This window comes from Amblyomma maculatum, chromosome 10 (genome assembly GCF_055883805.1).
Source record: "Amblyomma maculatum isolate TAMU_Amacu chromosome 10, ASM5588380v1, whole genome shotgun sequence".
NCBI lineage: Eukaryota > Metazoa > Arthropoda > Arachnida > Ixodida > Ixodidae > Amblyomma > Amblyomma maculatum.
In genome coordinates this window covers 81841044-81853799 of record NC_139353.1, presented here as the reverse complement: position 1 = coordinate 81853799, position 12756 = coordinate 81841044, and the positions used below count along the sequence as shown (strand labels likewise).

Here is a 12756-nt window from a genome sequence, read left to right as displayed (position 1 = left end):
GCCTTCCCATCCCCATTGCGTACTTTCCGGATCTCCCACCGTCTGAGCTAGATATCCTACAAGAGGCGGCATTTCGGGTTTACCGCCCTTCAAGCCAGATACCACTAAACCCGCCGAGACTAGAAATAATACAGAGGGGCGGCTTTCATCATCCTTAGGAAGTTTACGGTCCTACTCAAAAGTAATAGGGAAAGGGCGCAGAATCACTGCAGCACAAATGTGGTGTTCTATCACGGTTTTCGTTCCTAGAAAGTATGTAAGATGGTCATTTACACTGTTTCAAGTCCTGATGTTCGTTGATACATTCACCGTGACAAGTGTTTTGTTCGCAGTCACTCGTGCTGCACGCATACAGAGGTACGCCGAGGCAGGTTCCACCACTCTCTTTATTGAGTGTATTGCGAAAATAGAAGTTGAGAGGAAAACAACTCCGTAGTAATCAAATACTGATAGTCTGATTGTTCAGTTAGTTTCCTAGAGCTGTGGCCTACTGCTGCACTCAGTTACACCCCAGATGGAGTTTTTCAGTTCTCATGGGCTGCTTATCTTCAGTAACATATACAAGACTGCTTTCAGACAGGAATGAGCTCCGTTGCTACTCATCGCGTGATGTTGGAGACAGCTCATGGATATCGTTCGTAGACAAAACATATAAAAAACTGTTTCTTTTGCATTCATACTTAGATAATTACTTGAATGCAGCTGTGTTCTTATGTTGAATCTACCTATTCACAGCACTTTCCATGAGTGTTTAATGGCGCGCAAAGAAAGCGTCGCCCCTTGAAATGCTGTAGCGGCATTCGTTGTACTTAGTTTCGAACATGTACTGCCGCGCAGCGTCATTCTACATGCTATAAGCCAGCAAAAATGTTGTGAGACAGCTCTATGCTTGCAAAAATCTCTCATTGATTTAGTTGCACGATCAGGGGGCATACGTATGACGTTAGTACTGGAATGTATTGCCCATAGTGTTATAACCATAGCCAAATGTCAATGTGGGTGCTGTCATGCGGGACAGCGAATAAAATGTCACCTATCTTATATTAGCGCTGCTAACGTTGTGATGGCATCTAGCACATCATCTAAAAGATACCTGGATCGTACGTTCACACCTTATAACTAGTAGCGGGTCTATCTTTTGCTTCAAAGTTGAAAACAAAAAACAGCAAGAGGTAGATGTTTTCCAGCAGAAAGTTTCGTTTGAGATTCTGATCAAATTGTCTTCTTCACACGTCTTCTGTTTTTTCTTCGTACCATTCCAATCTGGATTTTCACATTTTGCTTAAGTAAGTCAAACATCACGAACATCCACTTTCAGCACACTGCTGGATTAGGAGAAAAAGATGTGATACCGGCAGAAAGTACTTCGAAGGCCAGTTTGTTCATTCACTCCAGTGGTCTCACTTCACATCAGAGAAGTATTGGCGCATAAGGCCATTGTCATGCCAGCACTACATTGTAATATCTTTATTGCCAGGCTTTTACAGACCTCCAAACACATACATCACAATACATCTTAGAAAAAAGTTACCCGCCAACTCCTACGAGTATAGCTGTGACGCACTAAAATTCTCCAAGCGCAACCAAAGGCTCTTCTCTAAAACGCAACAAGTACGCGGCACATTTTGGAGATTTCAAAACCTCAATAAACTTTACTACTTACAGAAACACATAGTTTGAAGCGGAAAGGGAGAAGAAACTTTCTGCATGGGGCCAGTATGCATCTAGAAGAATGCTCAAAATCTTCAACCTCAAACGCGCGCTTTCAGCGGAGCGTGTTCACATAAAAGATCTCCCTATTCACCGACTTTCCCAAGTGACGTCATGGAGGCGCAAGTTTTAACAAGCATTTTTTGTCTTAATAACATATCCTTTCCGCGGTCACATGTGAAGACCGCCGGTAATCTCTATCGCGGCCCCCGTAACGAAGGAACTGTCCGTGTCTTCGCAAAGAAATCGGATGGCCGTGGCAATTTCCTCGGGCCGGGCAATCCGGCCCAGGGGTGTGCGGGAGGCTATGTCGGCCCGCTCCTTCTCTCCAACATCGGCCGTCATGGCGGTCTCGGTGAAGCCCGGCAGCACGGTATTGCAGCGAATGCCGTGCGGCGCCAACTCTAGCGCGGCCGTCTTGGTCAGGGCCACGACGGCCGCCTTAGAAGCGGCGTAGGCGCTGTGGTGTCGCAAACCCGTGCGGGACACAATGCTCGACACGGTCACTACGGAGCCTGTCCGCACTCCTCGGGCCACCATCTCTCTGGCAGATGCTTGAACTATCAGGAAAGTACCCTGAAATGCCCGCAGAAGAGTAATCAGCGCTATTTTTATACCTCACATCAACAACTTCCTAAGGAAGCCTAGGAACATGCTAGCTTGACACTGCACCACCTGTTTTTATCGTGACCACCGTCTCACTTGTCACGATAGCCTATTACTTATGTAAGCATTCATTTCTTCCCAAGCTTCTCATTTTATGTTTCCCTGAGAAGCACGAATATTGTTTTTAAACGTGACAAAAATTATGTTTTCCAATCTATGAAGAGACCTTCCTGCGTTTCTCTCTCATACGTATCGCTTCGCATTATACTAAAGCAAAGTTTGCGCCTAAAACTACGCATATCTGTAACATGCCGTAACTCGAATATCTGTCGCCCTGTACACCACGGTCACTACCTGCTACGATAATCTTGTTTAATTGCATCATTATAGTTAAAAAGGAGCCCATGTTTTCTGCAAATATATACCAGGTTCTATAATATTCTTCTATATGTGAATGAGTACAACAGACAGGAAAAGCAATCACCGTGCTTTGCGATAAAGTAGGCTGGCTATTAACGCTTATATTAATATTATACACCCCTAATTAGCCTTCATTGCTACTCGAATATAAAGAGCTTGCATGGGGCGATGCATGATGGGTAATCCGCCATGATGTTGTCCACAGCGGACGGCGGGCAGCACAGCTATCATAGCGCAGCCAGTCTGAATTGACCGAGTGCCTTGTCGTTTTCGACGTTCCACCGAGCAAGCACGCGGCTGTTCGTGCGCTGCCATTATGTGTGTGTAGGGTGTCGGTAGATTCTTGAGGAACGTATGCATTGACACTGCTCCCGAAAGATCGGGCACCGTATGAAGAAATGCAAAGCAGTGCCGCACGGACCCGGTCAAGCTATGCCGGACGACTGAGTGCACCACACACTATGCGTCTAGGCCTGTGACCGCCCGTCTACATTCATAATTTCTAATTCTGGCGACTAGCTTCGACACTTGCCCGGATTGGCGTCTATCTCGCGTCTGTTGACCCGTGCGAGCCATTCCAGTCAGCGTCGATATAGAGATCGTTTGCCTCCTCGCACTCGTGAGACGTATTTTTAGAATCATGGAGAACCCAAAGTCGGCCTCTCCGTTCGCGTCAGCATCGTCTGAGCGCATTGTGTGATCATGCAGACGAGGTTATGTGACATGACCGTGCTACTTCGTCTGCGGCCAGCGACACCTCGACAACAATATGGCGGATTACCCAGCATGCATCGCTTCATGCAAGCTCCCAGAGTATTGACAAAGGTGGAGATAGGAAAAGGTGGATATTACTGCCTGAAAAAAAATGTCTTCAAAATGCCCGTTTGGCATACTGAAATTTTTATGGGCAGAAGGCAGACTACGTGATATAGCCTTGTCAGGAAAACAGCAGTATTGACATAATAAATCAGGTAATGTGGGAGGGCTGCAAAAAGCCGTATCAAGTTCTCACCGCGATGAGCAACAAGATTTTGTACATGTACTCATGCAGCAACATTTGCGTTTGGTGCCCTGGAGTAGGAACTCAACCCTTTTTTTTTTATTCGATGAGTTTGCCATCAGGCATAATGAAAAGGGAGCGGGGAGTAGGAGGAATCTAGAAGAAAGAGTGCAAACAGGTCCCCCTTAAATAATCGCACAGGTTGCCGATAAACGGATTGTTCAGCGTCCAATTCCTGTAATCACATTCACGGGAAAGCAAGCCTACGGTGGGACCATGAACTCAACCCTTTTGTCCATGATCGCTCCGCCATGTTGGCACTGTGGTTAAGGCGCTTGCCTATTTCGCCCAAGGATGTGGGATAGAAAAGCGGCCGTGACGGCGGCTTTCCAGTGGAGACGAAAAGTACTGTGCTGTGCATTCAGTACACGTTAGAGACCCCGAGGTGATCGAAATTTCCGGAGTCTTCCACTAAGGCGTCTCGCATAGCCTGAGTCACCTTGGGGCGTTAAACAGCATACACCACACCATCATCATGCTAATCCAATGCTTACGCAGCATTACTTAACTGATTTGCGTAGCCAGTGTTTCCTATCCCTAAAGCTGGAGGTATCAAGAACAGGCACTTGAACTAATTTTCTAGGTATTGCTCTTGTTGAGCATTGCGCGTTCCCCTCACAACCATCCCTCTTTCTTCCCTATAGGTAAATGTGAATAAGTCAATCCATTTTTATTTAAATAGCATGGTTCTAGCGCTGAAAGGGAGAAGGAGAATGGAAAGGTATGCGTTGCAGATGGTGCCAAAGGCCTGACTACTTGGAGAAAGCGTGAAGCGGGTGTAAAACCACCATTGAAAACCGACACGACCACCACAAAAGTAACTTAGATTACTCCGGGAAAAACACTTCCTGGCTATGTGCCTCACCAAAGCGAAAGATGACTTCTATCGCTTCATGTCGGGTATTGACTATCTGATAGCTCTAAACCATTACAACCCTTTTTTCTTCTCTATCTTTCTGAAGGCTTGCTTTTGCAGGAGCACTATAAAACATGACCGCACTAAACGCACCTTCAGATTAACGGCCATCAGTCGATCGAAGGCGTCGATGTCCATTTCCAGGAGGCTGTCGTTTCTGTTGACGCCGGCGCAGCAAACAACGATGCTCACTGGCTGCAGGTCTATGCAGCCGCGAATTCGGTCGAAGAGGGAATCCACTGACACCGGACAGGAGACGTCGACGTGCAAGGCCAGGTGACGCTCAGCTCCTGCGCGTGCAATGGGAGGCTACGTTCACACTGCTACTAGCAGTACCGTAGAAATTTCTCGGCGTCCGTGAATTCACCAGCTAGTAATCTGACCTTATCGGTACGATGAAAGATGACATGGCTGTGAGCTTTGAATTATTGTGTACGAAATTCTGCTGCCGTTTTCGTAAAAATGAATGAGTCAGCGAGCACAGAAAACCCAGGCTACAGTACTGACGCACTTGCCTCTGATTCCTTACAGAAAGTATGCCAGCTCAAGACAGACATTTATATGTATCATATCTATATTGCAAGTAAATGTTCACACACAGTTCTGCAGAATCATCCACAATCTACGAGTTGAAACATAGGCATATCCATGAAGACGCACTAAGTTTATCAAGAATCCTTACATTTGCACAATGTAATATAAGGACTCAATATCTGTATATGCAATAATTATCTATTTTTCGGACATCAAACATGACTTGAAAGATTCTGCCTTGAGGTAAATAGGAGAAATATATTGCCCTCAGATATGAAATATTTGTTTATTTATTTACTTATTTGTTCATTTTATCGTCAAAGTGCAGCGTAGGTGATAGAGGAGGAGGGCAAATCACAAGAATGAAAATGAGCACAAAGCATAACCACAAAACAATAGAGGTAAACAAGGATACAAAGCGATAGAGGTAAAGATTATCATGGATAAAAATTTTCTTATAACAACTTAGAATATTTGATGAACAATAATATGAAGGGGTAGAATTCAGCACTGTACTAACAGCAATTGGCCCGTCGCTATAACGTTTTTAATTATTTGTAGGCGCTCAATACACCACCGCTTTACAGAGAGAATAAGAAATTTTATTTACAGCCTTTGTTGAGGAGATTCCAGAAGGATCTATGGTAAAGTTGACTTTCGGAGAGACGACGATGAAAGTTCCTGTCATCATCACTAAATATGAAACGCTAGTACGCAACTAACCAATACTTTTCTTCTTCTGTACCATAGCACACGCCATCATCCTTTTTCTCTTTGTTTTATTCATGTATTCACACCCAGCGCAGCTGAGGCATCAGTCAAGAGTTCGACATTCCTTTCCGCTTAACCCTTTTTTAACAGCTCAAAATGACCCAGAACAAAGGCCTGTGGGCTTTTTGCGCTTGTCAAATGTTCCACATGTGACATACTCGTAAACTTCCTTTAGCTCCTCACCTTCGGGCAGCAGTGAAACAGTCTCAACAGCAGCTGCCAAGTTGATATCGGCAGCCACCACTCGGACGCCCCGTGCTGCCAGAACCTGGCAGAGACTGCGACCGATGCCGCTTCCCGCGCCTGTCACCAAGGCTACGCGGTCTTCCAGCACCGATGAGGGAAGCACGGCTGGCGGGAAAGAGCGAGTGGGACACATTTTCCGTGTTCAACAGTTCTGAAAAACATAAGGAGAGGAGGAGGTGCAGGATGCAGGAAAAAAGAAAGGAATAGTTGGTAGCTCGCAAATGAGCAATGGTTGCTTTCGCCAAAAACGGAGGACGCAAATGATTAAGGCATGGAAAAGGAAAGGTAATTTAACGCGCAGCCTCTGTGCAATAAGCACTGCCTTACAGCATGGGTCATATACGCATGACCGTATCGATGAACAGTCTTTATGTCGGCATTACCCTCTCCCTTTTAATGGCGAGCGCCTCTACCAGATTCAGCCCTCCAAATTTACGTAAGAAGGTACAAGGTATGTATATATATATATATATATATATATATATATATATATATATATATATATATATATATATATATATATATGAAGGAAAGAAGCCAACAGTCGGCGAGGCCAAGGAAAGCGTTGGGGATGGTACTTTATGTCTTTTTTTTTAATGTTTACTTCAATAATCACAGAGATTCGATTATCGAAGTAAACATTTAAAAAAAAAGACATAAAGTACCATCCCCAACGCTTTCCTTGGCCTCGCCGACTGTTGGCTTCTTTCCTTCATGTATTATAGTGAGCACCCTCATTTCCCCTTAATTGATCTGCTTGTAGCTTACGGGGGTCTCGGTTCTGGCAGTCTTGAAGCCATAGGTAGCGTAAGAGGGTTCTAGCACAGCGTTCGCCCTCCCTCTTGATCACGTTCTACGTGACGCTGGCGGTAACAAAGGACGTTCCACGTCCGCCGCCTTAGCTGAGGGTGGCGCTGGTGAACACTCTCAAGGTTCGTATACAGACAACATAAATACCAAGAAAGTAGCAGGGGGGACAGCGGCCGATGTAGCTCAGTTGGAAGAGCACCGGACGCGTTATTCGGAGGTCGTGGGTTCGGTTCCCACCATCGGCACGTTGTTTTTTCTTCTACTTTGTGTTTAATTATCTTTCCCCTAAATAGATTACTAATCTCTGTGATTATCGAAGTAAACATTAAAAAAAAAGACATAAAGTACCATCCCCAACGCTTTCCTTGGCCTCGCCGACTGTTGGCTTCTTTCCTTCATGTATTATAATGAGCACCCTCATTTCCCCTTAATTGATCTGCTTATATATATATATATATATATATATATATATATATATATATATATATATATATATATATATATATATATATATATATATATATATAGAGAGAGAGAGAGAGAGAGAGAGAGAGAGAGATAGTGACCGAAGTGTACGCTTCATTTAAAGAAACATTTTATTGGACTCTACGTTTCGACCAGAAGCTGGCCTTCATCAGGAGTGCGACTGTAAACGATTCGGGTAGATTTAAAGGCAAAGAGCGCTAAGAGCACTCTTCGCCTTTCACATTCACCATTTACATATATAACTTCATAACAGCACCTTACAATCTTGCAATATTTTGCAGTTGTGTCGTATATAAAAGCGATGTTCCAGAAAGCAGTGCATAAGAGCGTCAGAATGCCCTGGAGAGAAACGTAGTGCCACATTCAATGCGGGAATCATGAATAGCACTTATTACATCTCGAAAAATGCGCAAAGATGTGGCCGGTGTAGTACTGCGATTGGCAAGTGTTACGCTGGAAACCTGTGTGAGGCTGGAAACCTGTATTCTGCCACAAATTCATGGTTGTGCCCAAATATGACGGCTAAATCCCGCCTATTCTTGCCACGATGCTCACCACTCTGTGCTGGAAACATTTCTTCAACAAAACGTCTTCTCTCTTCCTAAACCAGTTCATCGCATCTGTTCTAGATAAGGCGCAAGCACCCCGCCGGGGTGGCGCAGTGGTTACGGCGTTCGACTACTGTTCCCAAGGACGCGGGATCGAATCCCGGCCTCGGTGGCAGCTTTTCGATGTAGGCGAAAAGCAAGGCGCCCGTGTGCTGTGCGATATCAGTGCACGTTAAAGAACCCCAGGTGGTCGAAATTTCCGGAGTCCTCCACTACGGCGTCTCTCACAGCCTGAGTTGCTTTGGGACGTTAAACCCCACAAACCACCACCACCATAATAAGGCACAAGCATTTCTGTAAGTTCAACGAGGTAAAGTTTGGAGCCAGTTTCTCGTACATAGTGAATCAAATGAACGACGGTATTCCTACAGTAGGACAAGAAGCGGACAGCACAAACGATATCGCTAAGGTTGGTCGAATTTTAGGTTGCCGCTTTTCTATTTGTGCCTCGTCAGTTTGCACCTACGTATTAAGGCGATAGCCTTTAATGGCTCACACTGTCATCCGTTCGCGGGAAGTGTCCACACTTCGCGAGATTTCCCCGGATATTGCGAGATTTGGATGCCATGACGTGGTCGCGTCACCGACCATGACCGGGCGTGAAGTTAAAAATAAATAAATCTTGCCTTCACCCCGAATAATAATAATAATAATAATAATAATTGGTTCACAGGAAGGGAAAGGCGCAGTAACTGTCACACTTGCTCTGTGGACACCCGAACCGCGCCGTAAGGGAAGGGATGAGGGTGGGAGTGAAAGTGAAAAGAGAGAAAGAGAAGCCGTAGTGGAGGGCTACGGAGTAATTTCGACCATTTGGGGATCTTTAACGTGCGCTGACATTGCACAGCACACGGACACCTCTTCGTTTCGCCTCCATCGAAACGAAGCCGCCGAGGTCGGGTTCGAACCCGGCTTTTCCGGCACAGTAGTCGGACGTCTTACGTGCGGACAGAAAAGAGAAGTTAGAGAAGGAAAGAAGAAGGAGAGAAAGACGTGCGCCGACCGGGACGTCGTCCACCTCTTAAGCGGTGGTGAGTGCAGTGACGGCCTATAACAGAAAAATTGGTGGCAGGCTAGCTCCCGCCGCAAACGGCGGTTAACTGCCAATCCCAGCCCCGTAGGGCCAGGAACAGCCAACCTTCACCCCTCCTTCTAGCCCGAGTTTCCATCTTATTGTCGTATTGTTACACTTCAATCTGCGTTTATGGCTTAACATTAATGGAAAAAATACCTTCCTAGCGTTCCTTGGGGGAATACAGTTTCTATTGTCATTTTTTTGCTCTGGGTACTGGGCATATCATGCTACGACCTAAAATCAATTTGACCATAAGATTTCTTCTTCTGACCTTTTTTTTTTTGCAACTGTCTCAAAAACTCGGGAATTTGAAAGAAAAAGAACACAGAACTTCGGGTTGTAAATTTATGTGAAACCGTATGACGATGTCACTTTCAATGCTTTAAAAAGGAAAAATTATCTGAGCTAGCAGTAAGAGCCAAGGTATCAGAGTATCTACGACCTTACCTGAATATCTTCCCAACTTTCAAGTCGTTCCAGGGAACACGAAGTTCTCTTGGCGAAGTATTTTTGTACAAAATTACAAACTAGAGGACGGCTACGGGCACCACTTTGGGTCGACGCCTTAGGTTCGCTTGTAGAAGCTCCTGCCACAGTTCACAAAAGCAGAGGGAAAATGAAACATAACGTGAATTTCATGACTCTTATATGAGGACGCCGCAAGCATTCTAAAACGTTGTGACGCCGACAGGTTCTCCTACGAGTTCCTGCTTTGAAGTTCTGGAGCTCCTTAAAAAACTGTGATATAAAACAGAAACGGAAAACTACTGCTGAAAGGTCAGCGATGACGCGCACAGCATAAGAGCAACTTCGTCAAGAAGTATTTTCCCATCAACCTGATAAATTACGTGTGATATTTTGAAGCGTTCTTTTGTACCCTCCTACACTTAATAGGCATTTTACCTTCCGACTTAGTGTCCTGTTAAGATAATCATAGCACCGTTGCAACTGAAACAATGCTGAGGTTCGCAGTAAACATAGATGGCGAGAGTCTTTTCTTTTACATCGTAAGAAAAAAAAAAGAAACCGCTGCATCAAAAATAAAAACAATGTGAAAGTTACCTGCCCTGCGGGGACGCTTGAACGTAGCTGACAGTTGAATATTCCATTATTTCTTTTAATCGTGCTTAGGGTTAAACATTCAAATCTCCAAGCAGTTTGAAAATTTTAGGGCGTATGCCGCTAAGAGACCTGTAATCATCTGTAGCTACATCCAAACCCATTAGCATAGAGTCACAAGTTACCAGTTTACCAACCGGTTACACAAGGCCTGCTTGTACACCAGAGGATGTTCTTATGTACACCATACATGCGGTCTTTGACGTAAAGTGGCCCTTGAGTGGCTACAGAAGGAAAAAATATAGAGAAAAATTGCTTGCGTGGACGAGTGGGTAACGTGCCTGCTCTCAAATCCGTGGCTCGAAAACGTGGCTCCCGAATCCAGCCTGGAACCTGCACTCCTAGCATTTGTCGATGAGCGAAATAAATGAGCGAAATAAAAAATGGGCAGGACATGTAGTGCGAAGAGAGGATAACCGATGGTCGCTTAGGGTAACAAACTGGATTCCAAAGGAAGGAAAGCGTAGCAGGGGGCGGCAGAAAGTTAGGTGGGCGGATGAGATTAAGAAGTTCGCAGGGGTCAAGTGGATGCAGCTAGCACAAAACCGGGTTAAGTGGAGAAATATGGGAGAGGCCTTTACCCTGCAGTGGGTATAATCAGGCTGATGATGATGATGATGATGAAATAAATTTATTTTTAAAGCTGTCATTTAAGGCATGCTGAAGCTTTTAATTTCCACTATATGCCATGTTTTAATCACTTCCGTTTCACGTGTCACGTCAGGTGTCTCGTGAATGTTGTGGAGTTTTTTAAAGTCCCTCGCGAGTTTATGTAGTTGTGAAGTCATCATCCTGCCGACCAGTCAGTATTTTGGTACGGCGGAAATACAGCGCAACACAAAGGACGACGATGGAAAGGAAATGTACGAGAGTTCTTATTTATTTCGTCGTCTCATCTATTGCGCTATTTTTTTTCACCATGCAACAGCTCTAACTTGCCCAGTTTTGCAGCTTGGTGGTGGTGGTGGTAGTGGTTATTTATTGTATATACAAAAGGAAGGAAAAGATGTTTGCCAGCCCCGGTACCTGCTATCTGATATCTGAAGCACCTGAACTGGGGCGGCGGAAATGAAGGGATAGCGAGGAAGAGGTAATAGAAATCAAAGAGGTGAGCGATAGGGAGAAAGAAAATGATTGATCAAAATAAAAGAAATATATATAAATTTGTGCAACATTATTGGGACAGGATGCCTGGCGCCTACAGAACAATGCCGAATTTTCTGCTGAAAGTAAGCATTGAAGGTATCTCTTCTCCGGAAAAACTGGGTTTTTGTCAAGACAGCACAACATAAACATAAACGAAGATGGACGTCCGGTAGAGGTTCGCGGCGGCGCGTTGGCTTGGCCCTGTGCTTAGATTTCTACAGGTTGTGGGGCGGAACTCTTCGAAGGCAAGCGTATTATAGCAGCCAGTCACTTCTGCGTAATGTTATTATATAATCAAAATTCTGATAATCGTACCTTGTGCAGCTCTGTCTGCAAAAATGGCGAAATCTCCGCACGAGCCGCACCAGGGCCCGTATATCGAGTTTACGTCGTTATTGAAGTGTCGCTATCTCACGTGACCTCCAACCATCTGATTGGTGGCAACGCCGGAACATGATGCTGCCACCTCTTCCGGTTTCGTGGTGGCAACATCCGGTTCCGGCATTTCGACCAATCAGATGACTCGAGGTCACGTGAGATAGGGACACTACGATAACGACGCAAACTCTGAACACGGGCTCAGATCGCTCTCAATATACAATGCCTTATCGGATATGCCAGCGTGCTGGGGTGCCAGTGCGCATACATTGCCGCCTTTTCCGAAAGTGGCAAAACATTAGGTATGTGCAGCTTTTTATTCAATGCTACAGGCAAGTCGGTCCGGTGTTTTCTTCAAACTGACTCCGCATGTTCAATTTCATTTTTCCTTAACCGCTTGAGTGGTTAAATGCGGTATTTCTCAACAGCAGGCTATACTTCCTCGTTTCAAAAGCATGGAATGATGACGTCAGAATTGACGAATTCGCTGCGTTTCATTCATATCTGCATCTCCGTAGAAACGATTTGACGTCTAAGATTCCGAAGTCAGGTTTGACGCATTCGGGGAAGGTCGAGCCACGTCGTCATCAAACTACACAGGATTCTGTGCAGTGGGTAGCTTTCATAAAGTTTATTCACAAAAGCCAGCACGATGCGTCATGTAGGGAAATGAGATAAGCCATTTTTTCCCGAGTTTGAACTTCCGCAAAAGTCGTTTCGAACTCATACTGATTTACACGAACTAATCTGCAATCGCAGAGCAGGTCGCGTCTCTGTTTAATGACTGACAGACTGTCCGAGTGTGGCGAGCTTGAGACGAGCAGACTACAGAGAACATGGAGTGGATAGTTTTACAGCTTCCTGTTTCAAA

The 12756-nt window shown here is 45.1% G+C and overlaps 1 protein-coding gene across 1 annotated transcript; it reads right to left on the bottom strand.

The window, feature by feature from the left end:
• Positions 1–351: 351 nt before the first annotated feature.
• Positions 352–9948, bottom strand: LOC146176868 (estradiol 17-beta-dehydrogenase 8-like). Its single transcript, XM_084582994.1, has 4 exons — positions 9690–9948; positions 6201–6414; positions 4806–5002; positions 352–2286 (listed from the first exon to the last, which is right to left on the bottom strand). The coding sequence occupies exons 2-4, from the start codon at positions 6394–6396 to the stop codon at positions 1882–1884; spliced, it is 798 nt and encodes a 265-aa protein (XP_084439120.1). The 5' UTR covers positions 6397–6414; positions 9690–9948; the 3' UTR covers positions 352–1881.
• Between the last annotated feature and the right edge of the window lie 2808 nt (positions 9949–12756).

Excerpts from the sequence above, each read along its gene's own strand:
- LOC146176868 (XM_084582994.1), bottom strand. The coding sequence starts at position 6,396 with ATGTGTCCCACTCGCTCTTTCCCGCCAGCCGTGCTTCCCTCATCGGTG. Across the intron at positions 5,003-6,200 it reads TGTTTCACTGCTGCCCGAAG|GAGCTGAGCGTCACCTGGCC; the intron begins GTGAGGAGCTAA and ends TTGCACGCGCAG. Across the intron at positions 2,287-4,805 it reads TGATGGCCGTTAATCTGAAG|GGTACTTTCCTGATAGTTCA; the intron begins GTGCGTTTAGTG and ends CGGGCATTTCAG.